This window comes from Delphinus delphis, chromosome 16 (genome assembly GCF_949987515.2).
Source record: "Delphinus delphis chromosome 16, mDelDel1.2, whole genome shotgun sequence".
NCBI classification, from domain to species: Eukaryota; Metazoa; Chordata; class Mammalia; order Artiodactyla; family Delphinidae; genus Delphinus; species Delphinus delphis.
The window spans coordinates 1,118,009-1,145,467 of record NC_082698.1 but is presented as its reverse complement, the minus strand read 5'-3'; the positions used below and the strand labels follow the sequence as shown (position 1 = coordinate 1,145,467).

Here is a 27,459-nt window from a genome sequence, read left to right as displayed (position 1 = left end):
CAAGTCGGATGGACCTCCTGTGCCTCCTCTGGGGTCAGGAGACCCTCGGACGACCCCTCCCGTTAGAGACGCATCAGCCTGCAATCAAAATCTCCCCAGGGGCCCCGTTTCGTCCCTCCCCGGCTCCTTCCTCCCCTGGCATCTCTGTGAGGAAGCACAGATGCTCTAACCTTGGTGGGGAGAGGAGAGTTTACAGGGAGATCCCATCTCTCCAGGAAATACAGGCTCCCCTTTGGGGCTGTGGCCTCTCTGCGGACGGGCGGCAGTGAAGACAGAGTTCCGTACGGTGGGGCAGGGGCTTGTGTGCAGCCGAGAAGAGCCGGCACACCCGCACGACAGCGCGCCCCTGCCCCGCGGCCTCGCCCAGGCTCACCCAGACCTTCACCCCGAGGCTGGACACCAGTTTCTGATGACCGACGTTTTGGTCGCCAATTTCTCCAACCCACAGAAAATTAGAAGGTGGATGTGCAGCTAGAAAACAGCACAAAAAGAGCAGCAAAAAACATGTTCGAGGAAAGATACAAGAAGGTGATTTTTAAAGAGTCACAAGATGCCAAAAAGCCGAGTAGTTTGGGCTCGGCTTGCCGGTGCCCACGATCCTGCAGACGTGGGCCTCCCGCGCCCTCCCGGCACAGGGTGGGGTCAGGGCCTCCGCCCTGAGCTGGTTCCCAGGTGTTTAAATGGGTTTCCGTGTGCTGTCTAAGAATGCCAGGAGGACACCCACCACGTACTAAGGCACACGTGGCTCTGCTCCGGGGCTGGTTTCCTGGGAGACCCAGGCAAGGCTCTCAAGTCCCCATGGCCAAGCCCCAAACGGCCGCGATGCTGGCCCCCTCCTCCCCCTTCCAGTTCAACAGGCTGGATTATTATTCTGGAAAAGGGATGGGTCTATTTTTGGCCAAACTGAATAGAATTAAGGAATGACATTATTTTGAGACGGAGCATAAGACTTCTGTTCTCTTTTATGCTTCCAAAAATAAGAGTCAAAGAACTGAGCAGAGCCGGGAGCCTGCATCCTCGTGGGTGCTCAAGTCTGTGGTTTCCAGGATGAGCGTCTTGGCCAGGATACAAAAACCACATGACGCAGCGATGAGGGTGGCCAGGACAAGAAGCTCCCCAAAAGCTTCTGGGGGGAAAGCCAGAGCTGACCCCGCTTCCAGAGGAAGGCACAGCGACCGCCACGAGACTGGGGTCCAGCTCCCCGCCGGCCGCGGGCAGGGAGGTGGCAGGCTGGGGGTTTGCTGGGACAGCCCTGGGCCTCTGGACCTGCAGGACCATCGGCGCCCTGCCTCTCCTGCGACCCTCGCAGGTTTCTTCTTGTGAGGAGGCCTCAGACCTGGAGAGCCAGCCTGGCCCCCAGCGGCCTCCGCTGGATGGAGAACTGAGGGCCTGAATTACCTGCTGGCCTGTGACCCCTCAGGATTCACACACACACACACACACACACACACACACACACACACACAGTGAATTCATAAGCGTTCTGGGGAAAAATGAGTGAATTTATTCATAATTCTGGAGCAGCAAGAGACCCACATGTGTGTGTATGACACAGGTCTTCACTCTCCATTTTCTATCCTCAGGCAGTTTTAATGTCTGAAACTTGCATACGAATTGCGTTTTCATGCCAATAGGGATTATCTGGGTATGAGAGTATATGGGCTATTTTCTGTTTTCTTCTTTATACTGCTGTTTATTTTTTTAAAGCGTCTTTTAAATGAGATGTAAAAGAGGACCAAGCTATTCCTACTTACTTCACTAGACCTCCCCTACCGTCTGCCAACTCACGTCTTAAGGGGCCTGGACCCATGTTTCTCACGCTCAGTATGAACAACCTTTTTTTCATTTAAAAATTTTTTTTATTTATTTATTTTTGGCCACGTCGGGTCCTCACTGCTGTGCGTGGGCTTTCTCTAGTTGAGGTGTGCGGGCTTCTCACTGCGGTGGCTTCTCTTGTTGCGGAGCATGGGCTCTAGGCACATGGGCTTCAGTAGTTGTGGCTCGCAGGCTCAGTAGCTGTGGTTCGCGGGCTCTAGAGCGCAGGCTCAGTAGTTGGGGCGCACGGGCTTAGTTGCTCTGTGGCACGTGGGATCTTCCCGGACCAGGGGTCGAACCCGTGTCCCCTGCACTGGCAGGCGGATTCTTAACCACTGCACCACCAGGGAAGTTCCCTGAACGACCTTTTTTAAAAAAAATATATACTCTCACGCAGCCCAAGAATATGGTCCTGGAACCCAGTCTGGAAAGCACTGGAAACATTGTCTTAGGAAATTAAGATCTTCCTCTGAGAAAATGGCTACACAGATGGAGGCGTGTCCACTCTGCAGCTGGTCAAGAGGCTTTCACAGGCCACCGTACGAGGAAAGCAACTTCTCACAGGGCTGCAGCCCTACAGGGTGGGCTCGGGGACCACGGGACCCTCAGGCCTCAGCAGGAGAAGCTGAGCATCGGATGCGACTCCCCTAGCCCACGCGGTTGTCGCGGCCCAGCCCCCGAAGGCACCGTCTGAGCAGGGAAGGGAGGGTGTGAGACCACAGTCCCACGTGCAGGGGAGGGGGCCGTGCTCTGCGGCCCACGCCATCCTCGCGCCCCATCAGGCACACACAGCACCACTCAGCGGGAGGGCAGACGGGGGAGAGGTGCTGAACTGCACCCCAACGCTGTGCTCACACAGAGCCTGGCCGGGCTGCAAACACCCGGAGCCCAACCTCAGAGGCGCCTGTGACTGCTGCCCCCGCGAGGGCTCCACAGAACCACCCACCGCCACTGCTGAGAGCAAGCGGACTAGGGCCACCCCCTCCCCAGGCCACGTGTCCCCCGGCGGAGCCAGTGCCAGCCGCGACCGAAAAGGCTCCTGTGTCGCCTTCTGCAGGTGTCAGGAACCGCCGCCCCCAGACAGAGTGCCGCGGTCTCTCAGAGACAGCTCCGTGGTGAAGGGAGCAGTGGCCCCGTGGGTACCTGTGCCTGGGGACCTGATGCCTCAGGCTCGTGGTGGGGGGAGGGTAATGTACTAAGGAGCACACTGATGCCCCCACTTGAGAGAAACACAGTAAAGGCAAAAGGACCGATAGCAAGATGCAGCAAAGGGCGTTCTGATCACTCGGTTAACCTGTGATGAGCCAGGGGCCACCAGTTAAATGTCCCGACGCCAGTTGCCACTGCTCAATGGAACTCGGCCGGAGGAGGGGATTCTGCTTCTCCTCTCTGTCGCCAGAGGGAAGGTGCAGCGACCCGGGAGCAGGCACGGGGCGAATGAATGACAGCTTGGCTGGTCTACTTCCAGGCCCTGAGCCCACCCCTTGCAGGCTGAGGCTGGGGTGGCCGCCCTGCTCTGAGTTCTCTGGGTCCAGGGGGCTCACACCCTCTGCCCCTCGCCACAAAGGGCCACCACCAGCACAGACAGCCCACCACGCAGGAAACCCGGTGCGGGCGCGCAGGGGAGAGAAGGGTGAGGCCCGGTCAGCGCAGGTGGGGGCCACGTGGGGTGGGAAGGGGCGGGGCCGGAGCGGGCACAAGCAGCAGTCAGCCGAGGCCTCAGACCCAGGGCGGGGCCTCCTCGTCTCAGCATCTGCGAACCGCGTGAAACAGCCCTGGCAAGGCCTCCCTTTCACTGCACACGGGGCGGCTTCGGGCCCCGGATACGGAGCAGAGCAGGGCGGGGCTGGCGGGTGAAGGGGTTACTGGAACGGGAACTGTCACTGAGGCTCAAAGCTTCCAAGGATCCGAGGCCGAGCCGGTGCCCCGGCGGGCCTTCCTGGCCGTGTGACCCAGCAGCCCGGACGCCCTTCCCCCGGGGCCCGAAACGGGCAGAGACGCCCGAAGGGAAGGGAGCATCGTGCTGGGCCGGCCCGGGGCCACGCGGGAGGAAGGCGGGAGCTCCTGGCACGTGTTCTGAGCTTCCTCTGGAAGCGGCCGCCCATACTCCCCGGGCGCTGAGGAGGCAGGTGAGGGGGCGGCCTGCTACCTGGAGCAGGTGGGGGGCACTGTTCTCCCCACCAGCCGGATTAGCCCGGAGGGCCCACCGGCTTTCCGAGCCCCGGCGTCTGCTGCGAGCCCAGGCCTCTGAAGGGAGAGGACGGTGCAGACGGAGGCTGTCATGGAGACGACCCAGCGCCCCAGGGGCAGGGAGCTGAGGGCTCGGTGACAGCACGCAGTCTGGCTCTGCCGCGGCGGTGACAGCGTGGACACGGCCAGCTGTCGCCGCCCACCTCTCCTCCCCACGGTCCCAGATGGCGCCCGCTTCTCCCCGACCGGTGTCCAGCAGGCCCTGCCCAGCCCCAACCCCCCCACCCCCCCCACCACCACCACCCCCCCACCACGGCCACAGGCGCGGACCCTCCCGACGGGGAGCCAGCGGCTCAGGACCAGCAGCTGTCTGGCTGCAGACACGCCCTCCTTTGTCGCAGTTTCTCCGAATTCTGGGACTCGCTGCTGCGGACTTTCTGGGCGTTTGCAGCCTCGGGTCCCCACTGGCCGAGGGAAGGGAGGCATCTCACGGATGCCAGGATATGGCATTAAAGAGGCCTGAGACCACCCAGACCGCACACCTAGGGCTAGGGGCTCGCTGGGCTACAAGGAGAGGCACGGACATCAGCCGCGTGGGTGAGGAGGCGTGGCTGGAGGTGGGACCACAGGACAGTGCGGGCACCCCGCACAGACACTGCTGACCACACGGCCTCTTCCATGCACATAAACAGCCCGAGGGCTGCAGCACCGGGACCACCCGTCCCAGAGACAGGGGGGTTCAGTACATGTATTCAAGGAACAATCCCCTCCCCTCAAGGGGTCTATGTTCTAACGTGGGAGACTGAAGATGAACAATCGATGGGGATAACAAATGGAAAAGTAGAAAAAATAGCAAGATTGTAGCCTTAAATGTATGGACGGTTACGTTCAAGTAAATGGATTAACATTCCAATTAAAGAGCAGGCATTTTCAGGCTGGATTTTAAAAAGCAAGAGTCAACCATGTGCTATTTATAAAGATACCACTTCCCACTTAAACGTACAGAGGTGAGAGGTTAAGGGTGGAAAACGGTTGCTCACACAAGCGCCAACTAAAGAACCAGGAAGCCACATTAACATCAAAGGAGATTTGAAGCCAAGGAACGTTATCAGACATTCCTTAGGGATAAAAGGTTCAAGTCACCCAAAGGACACGGCAGTAGCAAATGTGTATGCGGCCAAAATCAGACCCAGTGTCTGAAGCAAAACCAACAACAAAAGGAAGAAACAAACTCACCAACAGAGCTGGTGATTTCATCATTCCTCTTTGTCACTGACAGACAGAAAAGGAGCGAAAACATGAAACACTGACATCAGGAGTAAAACGGAGGCATCACTACAGACACTGAAAGAAAAATAACCCCTTTATGCCAACAAACACAGCAACTTGGATGAATGAGGTAAGTTCCATTTCTTGAAAGACACAAATTACCAAAACCAACACAAGAAGAAATGGAAACTCTGAATACCCCATATCTATCAAAGAAATCGAATTCGTCATTAAAACCTTCCCACAAAGAAAATTCCAGGCTCAAATGGCTTCACTGGTGACATTTAGCAAACATTTAACAGAGAAATAACACCAACCTCACACAAACTTTTTCAGGAAACAGAGGAGGAGGGAACACCTCCAACCCCTCTTATGAGGCTGGCATAAACCTGATACTAAAACCAGACAAGGACATCACAAGAAAAGAAAATCTAGACCAATATCCCTAGTGAGTATAAATGTAAAAATCATGAAATATTAGCAAATGGAATTCAGCAATATCTAAACATGACCCTAACAATGTGAGATTGGAATACTGTTCCAAAGTCAACCAGTGCAGTTTAACACATTGGCAGAATAAAGGAGGTTATCTCCACAGATACAGAAAAAGCATTTGGCAAAATTCAACAACCATTAATGACTTAAAAACAAAAAACTCAGCACACTACGAAAAGGACACTTCCTCAATCTGATAAGGGAATCTCTGAAAAAGCTCAGCTGACATCATACTTTATTTATTTTATTTTGGGGTCTTCGTTGCTGCATGTGGGCTTTCTCTAGTTGCAGCGAGCAGGGGCCACTCTTCGTTGCGGTGCGCGGGCTTCTCATTGCGGTGGCTTCTCTTGTTGTGGAGCACGGGCTCTAGGTGCGCAGGTTTCAGTACCTGCGGCACACAGGCTCTACAGCGCAGGCTCAGTAGTTGTGGTGCGCGGGCTCAGTAGTTGTGGCTCATGGCCTCTAGAGTGCAAGCTCAGTAGTTGTGGCGCACAGGCCCAGTTGCTCTGCGGCATGTGGGATCTTCCCGGACCGGGGCTCGAACCCGTGTCCCCTGCACCAGCAGGCGGATTCTTAACCACTGCGCCAACAGGGAAGTCCCTGACATCATACTTAATTGTGAAATATTGAACACTTTCTCCCTAAGATCAGGAAAAAGGCAAGGATATCTGCTCCCACCACCTCTCTTCAACCTTGTGTTGGATGTCTAGACAGGATGAAAAGGCATAAAGTTGTAAAAAGGAAGAAATACATCTGTCTTTTATTCACAAGTGACATAGAAAACCCTAGGAAATCTAAAAATAAGACACTAGAATAGGCGTGTTCAGCAGGGTTTTAGGATAGTCAATATGCAACAATTTATTTTTTAAACATAAAATTTGTAGGGATAAGTTAAACAAAACATGTGCAGTCCCTGCACACTGAAAACTACAAAGCCATGCTGACAGAAATCAAAGACCAGAATAAATGCATGGCATGCCATGTTGATGGACTGGAAAACTCAAAATGTTAAAAGGTCCATTCCTTTGTAACTGACCAACAGTTTCACGCAATCCCAATCAATATCTCAGCCAGCTTATTTTAGGAACTGACAAAATGATTCTAAAATATACGTAGAAAGGCAAAGAATCTAGAATAGTCAAAACAATTTGGAAAAAGAACTCAGTTGGAGGGCAAACATATCAGCTTTCAAGACCTATTTTAAAGCTACAATAATCAATACAGTGTGGTATTGGTGTAAAGATAGAGAAAGAGATCAATGGAACAGAATAGAGTCCAGAAATAGGCCCACGATTATAAGTTCAACTGACTCTCAAGAAAGATGCCAAGGAACTTCAATGGGGGAAAGGATGGTCATTTCAACAAGTGGTTCTAGATCAAACAGACGTCATATTGCAAAGCAGGAGGGAGAGGAAGAGGGGAAAGAGGGAAATGAGAGGAAATAGGGAGGAGGAGGGAGGGAGGGAGGGAGGAATGGGAGGAGGAAAGAAGAGACAGAACTTTGGCCCTTACTTCTTATCAATACAAAAATCAACTTGAAATGGAGCATAAACAAAATTAACAGCTAAAACAAACCCATAAAAGTTCTAGAACAAAGGGAAAAAATCTTTATGACCATGAGTTAGGTAAATATTTCCTAGAAAGGGCACAAAAGGAACAAATCATAAAGGAAGAAACTGATGAAAAACTGGACTTCACCAAAATTAAAAACGTCTCCTTTTCCAGAATCACCATTAAGAACTGAAAGGGAGTGATACGAACGAAATGCAGCACTGGTTCCCACCTCCCAGCACATGACCAGATTGGCTGTCAAGGGATACAGGGAAACTTCCTGGGGTGGTAGAGAGACTCCACACTTGGCTGCAGTGGCGGTTATACGGCTACATACATCTGTCAGAACTCACTGGATCACATCCTTACAATTGATTCATTTTGTTTTATGTTAATTACACTTCAATAAAACTGATTTTAAAAATGAACTCTATTTCTATGTACCAGCAATGAAAAAATCTAAGAGCAAAACTAGAAAAATAATGCCACTTATAACAACATCAAATAAACATAAAATACTGGGCGATACATTTAATAAAAGATGTACAAGACCTCTTTACTGAAAATTGCAACCCATTGCTGAGAGAAACTAAAGCAGACCTACATAAATGGAGAGACATACCATGTTCATGGATTGAAGATTCAGTATCACTAAAATGTCCATCCTCCCTAAAATTGATTTGTAGATTTAATACAATCCCAATCAAAATATCTGCAGACATTTTTGGAGAAATTGGCAAGCTGATTCGAAATGTGTAAGAAAATACAAAGGATCTAGAATTGCCAAAATAAATGTGGAAAATGAACAAGGTTGGACGATGTACGCTACCTCATTTCAAGATTTACTATAAAGCTACAATAATAAAGATGGCATGTCATCAGTATAAGGAAAGATAAAAAGAGACTCCAGAAATAAACTTACATATGTAGATCAACTGACTGTTGACAAAGTTGCCAAAGTAATCCAGTAGAGAAAGAAAAGTCTCTTCAAAGAATGCTGCTGAAATAACTGGGTACCCACACAGGGAAAAATGAAGTCCCCTGCCTCACACTCCACACAAAAATTAATTTGAAAGTTATCCTAGATCCAAACTTGACGTTAGGGTAAACAAGGATTTCCTAGACAAGACACAGAAATGACTAATCAAAACAGAGCACTAATCAAAACACATCCATCCAAGGACTTGAATCCAGAATGTCTAAAGAACTCTTACAATTCGATATTAATGACACACACACAACACAAAATGGGTGAGAGACTTGAACAGTCACTTCACGCAACAACTGCACAAAGGGCCAATCAGCGAGTTAAAGAGTCATCTACAGCCTTAGTCATCAAGGAAATGCAGATATTCCTAAGACCAAACTTTCTCTTTGTTTCTTTTGTTCATCACGTTTGAAATGCCCCTCGTCTGCCAACATAAGAGGCATAATTTGGGGGTAACTGTATAGTCCTCCACAGCAACCGATGTGGCCACGCCTGCTGGACAGATCCTGCAGAGCCTCTGCAGTACCAGCTGGCCACCCTCTGGCCAGCATATGCCTTTACCCCAGACCCCATGAGCACTCCCAGGACCCAGCCAGAAAGGAGAGCAGGGCTGGGCTGCGTCTGCCCCCGGCACGCTCCGTCACAGTCCCCGGAGGAGATGGCCACACCCGTCGGTCACAAAGCCCCCAGCTGGGGCTGGTCTAAGCACACCCACATTGACTCCTCCGTTGTCTCTTTCTGTCCAGTTTAGTTAAGTCCAACACGCATTTACTGAGAGCTTCTTAGGTGCCAGGCCCTGTGGAGTCCAGAGTGAACACAAGGCAGCCCCGCCACCGTGGCTCTTCCAGAAGTGGAGAAAAACCCCTAGAGAAGGTGTCTCTGCACTGGCCTGGGTCCCATACCAGGGCCACCCACCCAGGGCTGCCCCACCCAGGACCAGCACACCAGGACCACCCCATCCAGGACATCCATCCAGGGTCACCCACCCAGGGCCACCCACCCCAGGCCCCCAACACCAGGAGGCCCAGGGGCAGAGGCACAACCCATCTCAGAACTGCCCCCACCTCACTCCTCTTGATGCCTGTCCTGCGGGAGCCATCATTTGCTCGTTGACAAGATGGAAAGTGACTGCACTTGGGAGAGAAGGAACTGCTGATGGAAGTGTAATTAACAAACCTTCGGAACCTTTCAATTAACACGTCTGCACATGAGTGAACCTGCATTCTCTGGGGCATCGCTTTTTTTTTTTTTTTTTTTTTTTTTTTTTAATTAAAAGCAACTTGAGTTCGTTTTGTAAAGGCTTCTGGAGATTCCACTGGACACAGCTCCTAGGTCCAAGGCCAGGCCCACCCCACCTGGCTCCAGGCGACCACTGTCCCCTCGGCCCCCTCAGCCCACAGTACTCTCACTCCAAGCTGCACACACGGGGCCAGAAGACGTGTGTCATCCCCGGGGGAGGGTGGGCAGGACAAGGCCCTGCCCCCGGAAGTGATAAGCCCCAAGTTAAGCTGTGCTGAACAAACCTCGCCTCCCAGCCCGACGCACAGCTCGCGAGCTGCCACCTGTGGCTCTGACCTTCCCTGCAGCTCGGCATGGCGCCTCCGGCCTCAGAGCTGGTAGACACAGCCTGTGCAGGCTCCAGGCCTGCCTGTGTGCGTGAGACGGCCACTCCCAACCTGCGGCCCCTGCAGACTGGACGCTCCAGTGGGAGGTACGTGGGTCTCCACGCCCCCGCCATCCCAGCAGAGAAGGGGGCAGGAGGCAGAGCCCCACACGGGGTCAGTCGCCAGTTTTGCCTCCCCACCCAAACCCTGGGCCTCGCCCCACGTCCAGGGCGTCCCCTGCAGGAGACCATGGGGTCCTTCAGAGACGGAACCTCCTGGGGCCTCGACGACTCCAGACACTCCTTCAAGACGCAAGGAAACAGAACACCGGCGGCAGCAGCCCACGAGGGTTGTCCACCCCCGCCCCGGGAAGGCCAGAGCCACCACGGCACCTGCACCTTCACGGGGACAAGGGGTCCACGAAGGCGGGACAGCCAGGGCAGCGGCCTGTGAACCCGGCCTCGGCGTGCACCCCCCAGGCACACACATTCACACACATGCCGGCGCACACACGCACACCCAGGTTAACCCCAGAACCCCAGGCAGAGCCCAGGTGCCCTGAGAGTTCTCAACCCTGGAGCCCCCAAAGCAGGCGCTGGAGTCGGCAGAATGCCAAGCGAGGCCAGGCTGCGGCGCCTGGTGCAGGGGACACGGGGGGACCTGGGGCCTGGCCTACTGCTGACACCCACGGGGGCCAACGCTTCTCGGAGCCTCTTCCGCCCCGTCTGCACCTTTCTGGGCCCAGAAGCCTGGCCGGGGGCCGGGACCCCCAAAGGCACTCGGAAGCGACACCGCCCGCCCCAGCCCGGCACCTACGGCCTCGATGCGCTCCCCAGCTGCAGCCCCAGAAAAGCCACAGAAAAGCCTGGGGGACGGTGTCACCCCCAGGGGACACGTGGCAATGCCTGGAGGCATGATGAGTTGTCAGGAACACGAAGCGGGGTGTGCTCCTGCATCAGAGTCAGCTGCTGACAGCCCCCTCCCCCACCGCGCACGGGATGGCCCTGCCCCCCGGGGCGACTGGGCCCAGCGCCAGCACTGCTGCCTCTGCCCAGGTTGGAAGCAGCCCCGCTCCATGCAGCACAGGGCAGCCTCCACTCTCAGGCCTGTGGACGTCCGGGGGTCCTACGGGCACAGCCTGGCACTGCCAGCCCCAGGACCCTCTGCGGAGGGAGGCCGCCCTGGCCCTATGTGCGGGCATCCCATCGACCAGACTCTCGGCTCCAGTCAGACGTGTGTTTCATAACCAGCCCACGTGCAAGAGCTTCCAGCCTAACTCAGGGAAAGGACTTTCAGGGCAGGGGCGCCCGCAGCTGCCGAAACCCCTCCCTCACACCTGTGCCTCCTTCAGTCGGGCTGGGCAGCCGCCCTGGCCCTGCAGCTGCTGCTCCCTGGCTCGTCCTAAAGCCAAGCTTTCTGTGCCTCTTTCTCCGGTGACCAGCGGGCCTGACCTGAATGTCCTGACAGCCCAGAACAGAAGGCACATGCGTCAGAGAAGGGGGAACGGAGTCAGCAAGGACGGAAGCCCAGGTCTGACCGTCCACAGGGACATAGGCCCCTGCTGCCCAGGGAGGTGGGGTCGCCCTACGCCTGGCCCCCCAAGGCCGGGGCCCTTGCCGCCTGACACAGAAAGCACTGTGGAAGGAACAGTGCCCTGGGCCTTAATTCAGCAGAGTGGTCGTGCTGTCCGGGGCGAGTTAGGGCCCTGGAAGGCCTCTCTCTGAGGTGTCTTACTGCTTGCCCCGAAGTGGGCCCTTCAGGAGAGTCATGGGCATATAGCCCCCTCACCCCATGTTCACTCGGTTCCCGCCCTACCCAGGTGATGTCGAGTCACGTGAGATACAGGAAGGAACCTAGGAGGTAAAACCCCGCCCTGTGGGATGTTCACTCTGGGGCCAGGGGCTGAGATGAACGCAGATGGCACAGGCTCTGCAGTACACAGTTGCCGGGGTTAAGTGCCCAGAAAGCAAAGCAGGACAGGGGCCTGGCAGGGGCCCGGTGGGTCCCCAGGCACAACTGTAAAGTGGGCCTCCCGGGAGAAGGACGTGCAAAGGTTTGAAGGAGACATGGTGATCCGTGCTCTGGCCAAATCACTGCCCCACCCTGCTGCCAAAACACTGGGCCAGCTGCTCTCCTGGCCGCTGGGGGGATCGGGCCATGCGATGCTCTGGGCAGGAGCTGTGGGCAGATGCCACACAGAGAGCCACCCCTGGGTGTTAGGTGGGCCATTGGCGTGGAGGACGCCCAGGAGAGAGCATCACGTTGGACTCCTAGCAGAGAATGAGGGGATGCCCTTGGGATACACTGCCCTGCAGAGGTCAGAGGCACACGTGGAGGGGCGGGGACCAGGGTGCTGGGTGCTGGGTGCAGGTGGAGGGGCGGGGACCAGCGTGCTGGGTGCAGGTGGAGGGGCGGGGACCAGGGTGCTGGGTGCAGGAGGAGGGGCGGGGACCAGCATGCTGGGTGCAGGAGGAGGGGCGGGGACCAGGGTGCTGGGTGCTGGGTGCAGGAGGAGGGGCAGGGACCAGGGTGCTGGGTGCAGGAGGAGGGGCAGGGACCAGGGTGTTGGGTGCAGGAGGAGGGGCGGGGACCAGGGTGCTGGGTGCAGGTGGAGGAGCAGGGACCAGCGTGCTGGGTGCAGAGGAGGGGCGGGGACCAGGGTGCTGGGTGCAGAGGAGGGGCGGGGACCAGGGTGCTGGGTGCTGGGTGCAGGAGGAGGGGCAGGGACCAGGGTGCGGGGTGCAGGTGGAGGGGCGGGGACCAGGGTGCGGGGTGCAGGAGGAGGGGCGGGGACCAGCGTGCTGGGTGCAGGAGGGGGGGCGGGGACCAGGGTGCTGGGTGCAGAGGAGGGGCGGGGACCAGGGTGCTGGGTGCAGAGGAGGGGCGGGGATCAGGGTGCTGGGTGCAGGTGGAGGGGCGGGGACCAGGGTGCTGGGTGCAGAGGAGGGGCGGGGACCAGGGTGCTGGGTGCAGGAGGAGGAGGAGCGGGGACCAGGGTGCTGGGTGCTGGGTGCAGAGGAGGGGCGGGGACCAGGGTGCTGGGTGCAGGAGGAGGGGCGGGGACCAGCGTGCGGGGTGCAGGAGGAGGGGCGGGGACCAGGGTGCTGGGTGCAGGTGGAGGGGCGGGGACCAGGGTGCTGGGTGCAGGAGGAGGGGCGGGGACCAGGGTGCTGGGTGCAGGTGGAGGGGCGGGGACCAGGGTGCTGGGTGCTGGGTGCAGGAGGAGGAGCAGGGACTAGCGTGCTGGGTGAAGGAGGAGGGGCGGGGACCAGGGTGCTGCGTGCAGAGGAGGGGCGGGGACCAGGGTGCTGGGTGCAGGAGGAGGAGCAGGGACCAGCGTGATGAGTGCAGGAGGAGGGGCAGGGACGAGGGTGCGGGGTGCAGGTGGAGGGGCGGGGACCAGGGTGCTCGGTGCAGAGGAGGGGCGGGGACCAGGGTGCTGGGTGCAGGAGCGGGGGGGCATGGGGTGCCCGGGGCCTATGGGAGGGAGGGACACAGGCAGCCCATGCTTTGGAAGGTAGAGCGAAGGTGACATGAAGGGCGGGGAGGGGCTGCCACGTGGCAGAGGGCTCCCGGATGGGTCTAGGGGCATTTGGAAGGAAGAGGTCAGTGAGCCAGGAGACTCCAGGGGTGCAGGTGTGAATGCGTTCAGGAGATATCTGTGATATACGAGCCAGAGACTGGACAGAACAGTCTGGAACGTGTGAAGCAGGTCCGGGCTGCAGATAAAACCTGGAGTCGCCGGCACATGGATGATATTTGAAAGTGTGAGACTGTCCGCACGAGCGCAGCAGAAAAGGAGGGAGCAGGCAGGAGCCCCAGGTGCTCCAGCGTCACCGTGGCGGGGAGGGGAGAAGGGTCCTAGGAGGGGCCGAGAAGGAACAGCAGGGCAGCGGGCGTCCTGGAAGCTGCGGGAAGAGAGGGAAGCTGGGAGGGGCCCAGAGGGTCAAGCTCTGCCGTGGGTCCAGGACAAGGGAGCTGAGAACTGGGCGTCAGACTTCGCCCCATGCAGGGAGCCCTCACTAGGGCTCCGAGGCCGTGGGGACAAATCCTGGCTCCTGTAGGCTCAAGGGAGCATCGGAGGTTAGGTCTGGCACCTGAGAGAACAAAGTGCTGTCAAAGAGTCTTGCTGAAAATGGGGAGCCAAGGAATGAGGCCACGGCATCAATCGAAGCTTCTCAACACGGGCAGCATGAGGCAGGCGTTCGTTCTCTCCCCAGCCCCACATCGAATGTCTTCTGCACACCTGGCGTCCGTCTCTACCCTGGGGACACCAAAACACATGGTTCACTCCTGTCCACCCTCGGGGGCCTGTGATGTGACGAGTCAACAGTTATGAAACGTGCACTCAGCACAGTGCACCGCTCAAGCTCAGCCCTGGAGTCCCGGGAGCCTGACCTGCAGGCTTCTCGCCTCCACCCAGAGCCGGTACCTTGGACAGCTCTTCCCCAGCCCCAGAATTGCCGGGTGGGAGGCTGGACACCAGTGGGGTTTTTTAAATATTCTTGTAAACTTTTGATTAGAGTATAACAAACGTACAGAAAACGTGCACATCTGACAAGCGTTCAGCTCAAACAACAGGGCACCCTGGTGCCCCCCAGGGGGACATGGGCTTGACATCTTGTGGCACAGACCAGCACCCTGGCTTCTGTGCTTGTCAGCACGGAGTCAGCAGCGGGGACCCTCGCTCCCTCGGCAGCAGGTTAAGAGGTGCACCGTGTGGGGTGCGGCCATGAGGCCTTCACTCTCACGGCACAGAGGATGCACAGAACGAAGACCCGAGGACTCGCTCGTCCGAGTAACGTCGGTGGACGCTTGGTCCGGTTCCAGCTTCTGGCTACCACACGTCGTGCTGTGCGGACTCCCGTGTGTGCGTCTCTGGGTGCACGGATGTACACGTTTGGATGGGTCCCACCTAGGAATGCAAGCCTGGGCTGCAGGTGTCCATGCCCCCAGCCAAAGACCACCAGAGACAGCATAAGGCTGCACACACCCGTGTACCGTCCTTGCAACAGGGAGAACAGGGGCATCTCTGTGAGGGTCAGGTTTGCGCTCACGTCAGTGACCTTCAGGAGGGTTCAAGCAGCACGGCCCCACACTGTCTGGAGGCTGCGTGACTTTACGGTTGGGCACCTTAAGCCCACTACAGAGGCTGAGAAGGAGTGAAGCGAGAACTGCAACTGGCAAAGCAGCGGCCAGGACCCAGGAAGTCTGGTCACTTGGGCCTGGACAATGGTCACGTTTCTGTCTGCGCTCCAAAAGGCTTATGGAGGGCTCCTGTGTTTGTCTTGACCCACCACGGTCAGAGGGGTCTGTTGCGGGCGCTCTGTGAAATCGTTCACGTGCAGCAGGAGAATGCCAGGGCCAGCGGCGAGGTCCAGGCGAGCTCCTGGACGTCAGGGCTGTGCTCTCTCTCAGAAATGGTGCGCCACACAGTTTCCCAAGTGGTTGTATCAATTCACACTCCCTCCCGCCTGCAGTGTACAGAGCAGGAGCACAGTAGGTACATTCAGTTAAACAAAGGCAGTGATGGGGGACCCCAGAGCCTTACGCCAGGGAGCAGTGCGGTCAGCTCTGTGCTTTATTTTTTTTTTTTACATCTTTATTGGAGTATAATTGCTTTACAATGGTGTGTTAGTTTCTGCTGTATAACAAGTTGAATCAGCTATACATATACATATGTTCCCATATCTCCTCCCTCTTGCGTCTCCCTCCCACCCTCCCTATCCCACCCCTCTAGGTGGTCACAAAGCACCGAGCTGATCTCTCTGTGCTATGCGGCCGCTTCCCACTAGCTGTCTATTTTACATAGATAGCTCTGTGCTTTAAAAGATCATTATCTCCCAGTAATGGTGAGCACACCTGGCACCCAGATCTTGGTTTCTAACACCTTCCCCAATAGAAGGACCAGGGCTCCCTGGAGAACTGGCTGATTCTAGGGTTGGGTCAGGGAATATACATGATGAGCCTAGAGCATCTTCTAGTCCCAGAAAGTAAGGAAGTGCTCAGAAAGAAGCAAAGACAGGAAACGGTGAGGACAGCAGGCCAGAGGGACACAGGAGCCAACGGAAGAGCTTCCAACGGCTAAAGCGGGACAACCTGACCAAAAACTAAATAAACACACACAATAGTATTGGATCGTAATGCAAAGCATAAAACAGACATCCAAGAGTCCACGTGGGGTCAAATGAATGACTGAAGAGCAAAGTAAATGGGAAGAATACACAAATCTTCCGGGTAGAAGGATTCCAAATAGTCTTATGTAACTACCTTCCTCTAAAGGAGGTGGACCTTAACCCCCCACCCTTTAAGTGTGGGCAGTGCAGTGTAACTTCCTTCCAAAGAGCACAGTGTGGACAGGGGGGCCGAGTAACCTGACAGCGGAGACCCCTGACGGACAGGACCTCGGCCAGGTGATCAAGGTCGGCGTCAGCAGCAATAAGTTGTGCTGAGAGTATGGACCTTGACAGGACGTGACGAGAAGGTTACCTTTCCTGTGGTTTTCCTCCCAAAGACCCATAACCCAAGTCTGGCCATGAGAAAAACGTCACCAATCCCAGCTGAAGGATATTCTGCAAAATACCCGACCAGCTATTCTCAAAACCGTCACGGTCGTCAAAAGAAGGAAAGTCTGAGAAGCTGTCACAGCTCACAGGAGCCTAGAGAGGGACAGCTAGATGTCATGTGGGATTCTGGGTGGGATCCTAGAACAGAAAAAGGATATTCAGTAAAAACAGGTCAAACCTCAATAAACTACGGCTTCAGTTACTGAGAGATTTCACATGTCACCTTGACTGGCCCTGGGCACCCAGATTAAAGTGTTCTGGGCGGGCGTGTCTGTGAGGGAGTTTCCGGATGAGATTAGCAGTTGAACCCGGGACTCAGAAGGGTAGGTGGCCCTCCCAGATGTGGGTGGGTGTCAACCAGTGCCCTGAGGCCTCAACAGAACAGAAGGCGGAGGAAGGAGGGAGGCCCCCCTCTCCGGCCGCCCTGCTGAGCAGCGACCCCTGGTCTCATCCTCTCCTGTCCTCAGGCTGGGACCACACCTTTGGCTCCCCTGGGTCTCAGGCCTTCAGACTCGCCCTGAATCACGGTACAGGCTCCCCCGGGGCTCCAGCTCGCGTGCGGCAGGTTGCGGGACTTCTTGGCTCCACAGCTGCCTGAGCCAATTCCTCTTAATAAACCTCCTTAAATACCTGTATGTAAGCATATGTGTGTACACACACACACATGCACACACACGCGTGCGCGCACACACACACGCTATTATTCTATTGGTCTGTTTGTCTAGAGAACCCTGACTAGTACAACCATGTCGCACCACTGGTTCCCTAGTTATGACAAAGGTACGATATTAGCGTTAGGGGAAACCACGTGGGATATACAAGAACCCTCTGTTACCACCTTCACAACTTTTCTGTAAAGCTAAATGTTCTAAACAAAGTTTACTTTAAAAAAGTTTGTTAAAAGTAATATATATTTTGTATGTATTCAAGTATGGATTGGAAGGCGATACGAAAAAGTGCAAATGGTTGTTATAATAGTGGTGAGATTACATAAGACACTGAAAGTCTTAATATTTTTCTTGTCACTTTCCGTTATATAATAAAAAGCTATAAAGGAAAAAAGGATCATCTGGCAACAGTGTCTGGCAGCTAGAGGGGCAGCCATATAATCTATCATCCAAACTGGGACACGTCTAAGAGCAAAAGGAGGCACTATTAATAATGATGCCCGGTCACCGGACAGGAGGGCACCCACGGGTGCGCGGCCACTGTGAGGAGGCAGGAGCCGCAGGCTCCCGCCCGCTGATTCCCGTAAGGTCAGTGACGCTGGAGAGGGGCCCAGGGCAGCGGGGGGCGAGGGGGGGCTGAGGTCGTTGGGGGGCAGCCTGGGACAGCAGGAGTTGACCCCCAATTCTCGGTCCCTCCCACCACTTCCTGCTCTAATGGTTCACACGCCCGGCACCAGCACAGGGTCTGCTCCAGGCCCAGCTCCGGGGCTCTTTGTTGGCTAAGCCCCTTGCTTCCGGCACATTCCAAGTGCCGTGGGCTCTGGAAGCGAGCCTCGGGATCCACACGGCTGAGGGTCCACCGTCCGACTCTAGTTCCACGGGGCACAGAGCCCGGGCCTCCCTCTCCGCTTCGTCCCCAGCTGTCCGGGCGGCAGCCACCCACCCCGCCACTGCCCACCCGCTGCTCCATCTCAGCTGCCACTGCCCGCAGCGCCAGGCAGATCTGCCACCGGGCAGGGCCACGCCAGCCCATGCACAAGCACACGGACGCTGGGGCCCAACCCTTTCTTCAGCGCGTGATTTCTTTACCCCCCTTTTCTCTGCATCTTCCCTCCTTTCTGTCTTATCTTCCTCCTTTTCTCCTCTCTCAGTCCTGTGCTAACTTTGCAAATTATCCTTTCTGCCTGAGGAGCTAAAATATGATTTCAGAAACACAAGAGGACCCTGACACGGAGAAAAAGAAAAAAGGAAAGAATCGGGGACAATGCAAACAAACACGACCCCAGGACAGCCACAGGGGCTCCTACAGTGCAGCACGCGGCCGGGATCTGAGCCGCCCCCGAGAATTACCAACTCCCAAAACAAGGACGTGATGTGTGTCGCTTTAAGCCTCTACGTTCTGGGGCAATGTGCTAAGCGGTCATAGATAACTGATACGCAGCCGCCAGCAGGAACTGAGACCCCAGGGACACCCCACTAAGGACACCCCTCCCCCCAAGAACCCCCCCCCGCCCCCGCCAGGGACACGACTCCGCGGAGGCTTCCACCAGCCTGAGGCCTCTGAGCCATCACGAGGCACCGTGAACGGGAAGCCCCCAAGCACGTTCTGGCTCCGCAGGTGGCGTGCGGAGCAGGGGACCCATCCCCACTGGGCCCTGTCTAGAGTCCCAGGTCACAGAATCTTGAGAAATGATAAAAATGGTCATTGCTAAGTCACTAAGTTTGGGGTTTTTTATTACCAGCAATAAATAATAAAACAGTGCCCGGTTTGAGCTACTGGGACCAAGACCCCGCTCCCGGCTCCCAGGGGCCGGGCGTTCCGGAAACGGGCCCGAGTCCGACACAGGGCCCGGGAAGACAGCACTGAGCACCTCGGACCCTGCTCGGGGCGGGGTGGGGGGTGTGCCTGATGCCCGAGAAGGCTGAGCGTCCTGCCAGGCCTGACAGACTCACAGACACACAAGCGCAAAGCTGCTCGTCTCTGGCTTCGGTGACAAGCCCCGCCTGGTGCGCGTGAAGGAAAAGCCGTGATGTGAGAGCAGAGACCTCCCTAGTCAGCGTGTAAACACCAGGAATCTGAATGTGCTCAGCTCCTATTTTTAATAAATTGGGGGCGACACTGACTCTCACCCACATCATCTCCTTGGCTTCACGACTTAAAGAACACCAAGCCGGGTCTGCACAGCGCAGACTGCGGCCACGCCTGCTCGGGCCGCATGCTGGAGGCCACCGCAGGCTCCTGTGTCACACCTGGGGATGCGGAGGGTGGGGACAAATGACGCAGCTGGGGCTGGACGGAGCCACACTGATCTCGGTCAGCTGCCTTGGTTTTTAGATAATAGATTCCAGGTCAACGGGCAAAACAGTTTCTGATGAAGCAGGCTTCCCAGTTTTTAAAAATAACAATAATTTTATTAATTGTAGCTTCTCCAATTATGAGCACTAAAATCATTCAGCACGTTGGGCCCGGCCAGTGTTTGGGGAAGAGGCGGGCCCAGCGTGTTCTGCAGGCCGCTGATCAGCGTGTGCCCACCCCCCAGGCGGGAAGGAGGCCCCAGAGGAGCCATCGTGGACGACGTGTCGCCCCGACCCGGGGGGACAGGAGCAGGGCTGCAGGGGGCGTGCACACAGCTTGCGGGACAGCAAGGCTCAGCACTCACCGGACCCTCACCAGCCCGCAGGAACACTGCGTACCAAAGCCTTATTTCTACCTAGAGCTACACAGCGATAGCAGAGTGAGGCGGGGAGGAGGAAACACACAGTTCTACATCTTTTTCAAATGAGGAGAAAAAATCTGACTGGGAAGGAAAAAAGACACCAGGTAGAAGGTCTGCTCCCACACTAAGGTGAACGGACACCAAATCTGGTTCTGAGCTTCCTACTGACAGGGGAATCGGGACCAGGGCCACGGAGCACAGACCCTGAACACAGGAACCACCGGGCTCAGGCGGCCTAGAACAGGGGATACCCATGGCACGTCCCGGGCGTGGGGCTGGACTCTCAGCGCAAGCAGGACAAGAGGACACAGTGGCCAGAAGGGGGGCGTCTACACAGCCCGGGGCCACCTGCCTCTGGTAGCGCGTCCTCTGCCACACCTGGGTGAGAATCTAGTCATTGCAAAGGAGGAAGTTCAGGCTGTAGCGTCACCTGAAAATGCAGGACACAAAATGCTACTGATGTTTTGGGTACGTGTGTAGCGGGCTACCCAGAGAAAAAGAACAACACAGAAGTAAGAACAGAGCTAAATGAGATCCCTCTGCAGGAAGAGCCAGCCCATCTCCAGACGAAGGACGAGCAGTAGCTTTGGAAACTCCCACCCACTGCCAACACCATTGCCATGGCCCAGCGGAGCACCAGAGCAGGCGGCCCCCTGCTGCTCCCTATGCGTGGGGCCAGTGCCTTGGGGGCCACGCCCACTCCACCACCCACCTGCTGGGTCCTCGCTAAGCCCTCCCACCCAGGGTGTGTCCTCAACGTGTCCAGCACGCTGGCACCGTCTGGGGCCGGATGGGAACACAGACCCTGAGGCCCCACCTGAGACCCGCTGAATCAGAATCCGCATTGTCACAAGGTCCCCAGGGGACCCTGACAGTTTAGGAGCCACTGTAAGCTGCCCTGACCCTGCTCCGAATAAATGCTTGTCCGTGGCTTTGCCTCCCTCAGACCATCCTGGGGCCTTGGGCGGCTCCACCCTCACAGAAGAGCCCTGAGCAAAACTCACCTCCAGTGCATCCTCGCACTACTTCTCAACTGGGAGGATGGGTGGTTAGATTTTTAAAAGAAAATCAACTTATTTTTAGCATTTTAAAACACACAGCCAGATGGATAGACGTGCAGAGCTGACATTTGTTACATAAAAAAGTACGACAGTGGGTCCCAAGTCCATCCCAGACCAGCCTCGTCAGCCACAGGAACGCAGCAAACTCAGCGCCACCCAACGGCCCCGCCGGGACACTTGGCACTGCATGTGGGAGCCCAGGGAATCCACGGGCAGGGGTGCAAGGCCAGCCGGGACCACACACCTCCTCCCCACCTTGAACCCAAATGCCCACCCCTGCACCGGGGGCCTCTGCACCGTTGCTGCCAGCTGCTAAAGGAACCCAGGGTCTGCAGCCACCAGGCTGCTGGCCACCAAGGCCCCCGCGTTGCAGGGGACGGGGTGTGAACTGCCATCAGCCCGAGCCTGGGCCACACAGAGAGCTGCCACCCCCATCGCCAGCCACCCCCTCTTCCCAGGGTCAGGAGGGAAGGGAAGAGACACCTATTAAAACTCAGGTCCACGCACCACTGGTCAAAGACTCAGTAAACAGGGCTAGACTGTCACTTTGGAACCACGGCCCCATCAGCACGATCGGGTCAGCCCCCCGTGCGCTCAGCACCGCTCTCCGCTGCCCGTGAGCCCTGGGCACACGACGGGGAAGAGTGGGCATAAGCACCGTAAAGTCACCGACACGACCGACAGGCGACACGACCGACCACCCAGGACGCCTGGGAAAATCAACTCAAAAGCCATGAGGACTAACGGGAACCTTAGCAGAGCAGCCGCACACGGGCCGGATACTTTTCAAAGTTAAGCTTTCCTTCCTACCAGCACTAACCAGGGTGGAACGTGATGGTTGCAAAGATCTCGTTCACAATTCGACAGAAACAGGCAGTGAATGTGCCCAGCCTAAGCAAGAGCAGGACCCACGGGAGGAAACCGTTCTCACTGTGGCCAGCGTGAGTCCAAACCGACCAAAATTTGCAACATGAAAAGTGAAACCACAGAAGTACTAGAAGAAAGTGCAGGTGCAGGTTTGTAAATTGGGTGAGTATCACTTGTGCTTGGTGTTAACAGGGCACCAAGGCCAGAAACTGCCAGAAAGGAAGATCTTGATGAATCTGACCACACAAAAACTAAGCACATCCACACGGAAGAAAACTAGCAACGCAGAAAGATAAATGACTGCTCTGGGGCATGTGCCATTGTATACCAGGAACCGTGGAAAGAAACCGGGCAGCAAACATCCCAACAGGGAGCACAGGTCAGGGGTAGGAGTTGGCAATTCAGGAAGGAAGAGCACAAACGCCCCCAACATGCAAAGAAACACGTTACCAACCTCACTGGTCATCAGAGACTCGGAGCACTAATACAATCCTTTTACCTTTCAGGCGGTCAAAACACAGACATCACTAACACCCAGAGGCGGTGAGGGTCGGAGAAAGAGGACTTGCGTGCGCTCCGAGGGCAGGCAAACGGGATCTCCCTCCCGGCCAGCCGCACCGGACACAGGCCCCCCTTTTCCTCTCTCCTCAGGCCCCTCCTGCCCTTCACTACATTTATTCATGTTTCCTCGTCTGCTACTGGTCTCCCCACCTCCTCCTTTGTCTGGGTACCCCACACCTGCAGCAGCCCCATCCTTTTGGTCACCGCCACGTAACAACCGTCCAGGACAGACATGTCTCGTGCCGGGACTGCCCATCTCCAAGGGAGCTGGCCAGCGGCACCAAGCCACACTCCGTGCACACTCTTCTGACTCGTCGATGTCATTCCTAGGAAGTTATCCTAAGGAAATAATGTCAAGTGTACAAAGATGAACATACAAGGATGCTCACTGGTAAACTGTTTATGTCTTGGTGCCTGAGCCCCAGCGCCCCCCAACTGCACCCCAACAAATTCAATCTGAATTTCCGGAGGAGGCAGCCACAGTTTTTAAGAGCATCCTTTGAGTCTAGTTCACAGGGTTGAGAACCACTATTGTAAATTTAGCCAACAAAGGACGCTGCAGATCTATAGACGGCCATGACACATCGCTAAGTAAAAGACGCAGGTTGAGACAAAACCGTATTTGGAGCATGATCCCATTTCTGTATCAAAGACATAAAGAGTGTTTCTATGTGGCTGATGTGTGAGTACATTCCTAGAAAAAGGCTGGGGCAGAGGCACGTTAATAGGTCTCAGTGCTGAAATTACTGATGTCTTGGTTTTCCTATATAGAATAATTTTAGCAAAGTCTTAAACTCTTTTACAAATTTATACACTTTAATGCTTCTTAATTAAAAAAACAAAGGTTTTATAAATTTTGGAAAAGGTTATAAGACTCTGGTAGCCGAGTGTCCCGCCTTACTGCCCACCCCACCCAACACACCCAGGCCAGGCGTTTCAGCCCTCGAGGGCCCCCTTATTTCCAGTTCTCTGGGCAAAGGCAAACCTTCTCGGTGATTAGTTGCCCCCCACTAGCAAGCTAATACCATGTTAGGTTTGAGACTAGCCAGACTGCTGAGAACGGCGGGTGCCCCCCAGTTACCAGTTACTGAGCTGCTCAGCAGAAAGTGATGGAACCCCACTCAGCACCCTCGTGGGGACACCCAGACGAGAGGAACGAAGGGGCCTGCCCAGCACCCCGCAGCACTGGGGCAGGTCCCGAGCAAGGTCAACCCCTAAATCAACTGCTCCTGAAGCCCAAGAGGGGTCGCACGGGAGGAGGCATGGGGTTTCGGGAAGAGGAAAGGGGACCCTTGGTTCCGGTATGAGGAGGAAGCCCAGAGAATTCTGAACAAGCACCCAACACCTGCCAAGTAAGGACAGTGGCTCAGACACCTCAGGGTTAACAGGGAAGGGGGACATTTAAGATCCCACGTGTCATAACTCCACTTTGTAGTTGGAATCTACCTGGCACTCTGTTAAATTGCACTCTTATTTTCTCTTTTCCTTTTCTCTGCATACCAAATCTGATATATTAATTGGGTATTTTAATCTAAAAAATTCATCAGAAGGTCTCACATTGCCATGGCAACCGTGCAGTCCCAGTAAATGCACGTCCTCAGCACAGCTCTATCACCTCTTTCGGCTCACCCTGCACGGGGCCGAGGAAGTGTGGGACCCTCCCTGTCTGGGGGGACGTCTTCACACCCTGAAAGAAAGGTGGGGTGCAGCCTTTCTCCTCTTGAAAGACTGGCCTTCCGCCTTTCCAAACCCCACTCCTTCTGCCTAAATAAACCCACAGGCTTCAGGCCAAGAGCTGCACAACATTCTCTCTGCAAACACCTACTGTGATTCCCAAGTCGTGTGCGCCCTGACGATAACGTGAAAACATGGAATAAAAGTGGAACAAAGTGGCCGCCCACCTGGATCACATCCACGGCCATTGGACCAGGGCCAGGCTTGGCATCCTAATCTTACCAAACAAAGCCCAGGCAAGTCTCGTGCTGTGTTCAGTTTGGAGATGTGGCCACCATGCCCAGGGATGAGCAGGTGATGATGGGCACATGTGCTAAAGAGCGAGCACCTGTAGCCGAGCCAACAGCCCACCTTCACGAGACCAGAAGACCCGGCACCTCTGCCGTCCTGCTTCAGGCAAACGGGGACAGGGGTGGGGAGAAGGGGGTCGTGTTAGATAATTCTCAAATCCGATCGCGCGCAGCACAGCTGGATTCTGTGCTCTTGGTTCCTCCTTAACGATCCCTGGATCCTGAGACATAACACACTGTGAACAGGTAGAAAAATTCTACCTTTCAAAGCTGAAGGCAGCCACTGTGCTACCTCAATTTCTCTCTTTCTACACCACCTGCCTTGGGGAGAAAAATGCTAAGACATGAAAGAGTGGCCAGCTCTCAGCTGCCACCAGCGAGTACCGAAATCAGACATCTGATGGATTTCTCAGACGTTTTCTCATCGTGCAGCCAGAAGCTAGATGCAAATCTCCTTCCTGATTAGTTCCTAATTCACTCTGGGCTTTCTTCACTTTGATATTTACTCTAAAAACAAAAACATGTAACATAGGAAGCACTCCCAGCAGTGAGCTGTGTTCCAAAGTTAGAACACGAAGACAGGTCTCCCCAGAACACACTGAGTGGGCGTGGCTGGTCCTGGATGCCCCTCCAGCAAGTCCAGGCACCATGCCCCTCCCCGATGACCGGGGCCAGGCTCATCAGAGCCCAGGCCCCCCTGAGCAACAGGCTCTGCATCGCTGTCTGTGAGGACTGCCCACATGGCCTGCACATTCTCCAACACTGGCCTGAGGTCGTATTATTGTAATTTCCTATAATGCTTAAATTATGTATCAGAAATAAATAGCTTGGGCTCTTTCGCTGAGCTGTGCTCTAAAATTATAAAAGATCCATCCTACTTCTGCAGGCTGCCTACAAACGAAAAATGCATATTTCGACTATTTTAAGAAAATGTCAAAAAAACATCAAATGTGTCATCTTGTAGCATTTAACTTATCTGCATGACATCTGCAGAGAAGAGCTGTATGTTTGCCTGTGAAAGTATCACAGTGCCCCAGGGGCGGACACTGCACAGCCACCTTTCCCGAGGGTGCTAAGTGAAAGGGCCGTTGTCAGGCAGGGCTCCAGGAGGCGTGCCTGCAGGTCTTTCCTGCTTTCCACCAGCGTCCACCTCCGGGTCACTAGCTTTACCTGCAGGGGGACCTGAGGGCAAACTAGTTCCCAAAAGGGCAGGTCTTTGCACAAAGGCAAGCCTCCACCGCACGTCTGAGTGCAAAGGTGGGCACGCCGGCAGCCACGCGGCGCCGTCACCTACACTGAGCTCCGAGGGCCGGGCCCCCGCGCCACCTGTGGGGCAGGCATCTCCCTTCGCAAACTCGGCACACCTCACGTGCAGAGTAACAGCCGAGCGCTCACGCCTCGCAGAAAAGGAAAATGCAAACACAGCGCCCTCGCTGCTGCGGGGCCTCGCGCCTACCGACCGCAGGCCCTCACCCCGCAGGGACGGCCGGCCTACTCCGCCCGTCGCGCCGCCACTGGAACGGAAGACACGCGTGGGCATCGCAAGCACCGTTCGCGAGTTTCCTCGGAAACCGAGACGCCCCTGACGCCTTCCCACCGGGAGGCCTTGGTGCCCCGACCCGCAGAAATCCTCCCGCCGCGGCCCCGCTGCGAGAGCGTGCGGAGTCCCCAGACGGCGCGGGTCCCAACGCTGTCCCCGCGAGCGGCCCGGAGTCTCCGCCGCGGCCGTTCTCACCGTCCTCCTTGTCGTCAAACACCGGCCTCCGCGCGGTGGCCGCCGACATGGACGAGCCCATCCTCTTCTTCCACTTGCTCCACGGAAACAGGGGGCGCGGCTGCGCGCGGGCATCGCCCGTGTCCCTGGCCCGGGGCTGGCCGGCGGCGGGCGGCGGCGGGGCGGGGGGCGCGTCGGGGCCGGCGGGGCGCGCGCGGCCGGTGGGCGGCGAGCCGGGGGGCGCCGCGGCGCTGCTGCCCCTGCGCTCGGCGCCGCTCCTCATGGCCGGACCGGAGTGCGCGCCGCGGCCAGAGTCCGGGACATGGCCCGCCCGCCGGGCGAGGAGCAGGAGCTGGAGCGACTGGCAGCGCTCGCCTTGCGCCCCAGGCTCGGCGGTCGCGGGTCCCGGCCGCCCGGGCGGCTCCGCCGAATGCTAGCGCGCGGGGGCGGGGCCGGGGCGGGGCCGGCGGGAAGGAGTCGGGGCGGAGCGAGCGCAGGGGGCGGAGACGGGGCGGGGCCGGAGCGGGGTGCGGCGAGCAGCTACGGGTACCCGCCGCCCGCCTCAGTCGGGGCAGATGCAAAGCACGACGACGCGGCGGCAGAGACAGGAGAGAAGGAGGGGGCCCCTTTGGCCTTTGTGAACAAAGGTGGCTTGCGGACTGCTGCCGCCCGACCCGGGGAAGCCTTAAACCTCATCCTGCGGCTCTGCCCTTGGCGAGACCACGCGCGGGACTCGGGATGGGGTGGCGGGAAACGGCTGTGCGGGGGCCGAGGCCGGGTCGGTGTCAGGACGCGCAGCCCCACGGTCCCGGGTCCGGCGCCGATACCCCCATGCGGCTGCACCGCCGAGGGAGGGACGGAGGTGGCGGGGCGGGGTCGGGCCCGGTGCGCGAGCTCCTCTCCGGTCGGCCGGCCCAGAGCCTGACAGCGAGCGCGCGCGCACACGCACGCACGGGCGCGCCCGGGGTCACGGCTACGCTGGGCACACGCGCCTGCGCTCTCGGGGTACCCTTGGTTGGGTCTCCAGTCCGGCCCTCAGTGTAGTCCGCCCGGCACGGTTCCCGAGCGGAAGCCCTTGGCGACGGTCCGCGCCTCAGGCCGCCCGGGGACCTTGTACAGCGTATGGGGGTGGGGGGTGTGGTCCGAGGCGCGATTTGACCTCGATGCGCCTCCCGACATTCGATTGGCCAGGAGGGACCTCGCGGATAAAGCGCTCTGCACAGCCAACGACCCAGGAGAAGACTCTCAGTACCGCCCAGCTCCCTGCGCGTAATACTTTTTAACTGAAGAATTGTTTTGTTATGAGTTGTCTTAGACTTTTGGAAGCCTTTGCCTCCTTAGGTTCTGCCCGCAGAGCTGGCGGTTCCTT

General features: G+C 56.7%; 1 protein-coding gene across 1 annotated transcript in view; it reads right to left on the bottom strand.

Annotated features, from left to right (window-relative positions):
- STK32C (serine/threonine kinase 32C) overlaps positions 1–26,522 on the bottom strand; it is an 82,255-nt gene extending 55,733 nt beyond the window's left edge. The window contains exon 1 of the mRNA XM_060033510.1: positions 26,112–26,522. Coding sequence (XP_059889493.1) covers positions 26,112–26,373 — 262 coding nt within the window. The 5' untranslated portion in view covers positions 26,374–26,522. The remainder of the gene's footprint in view (positions 1–26,111) is intronic.
- Positions 26,523–27,459: the final 937 nt, after the last annotated feature.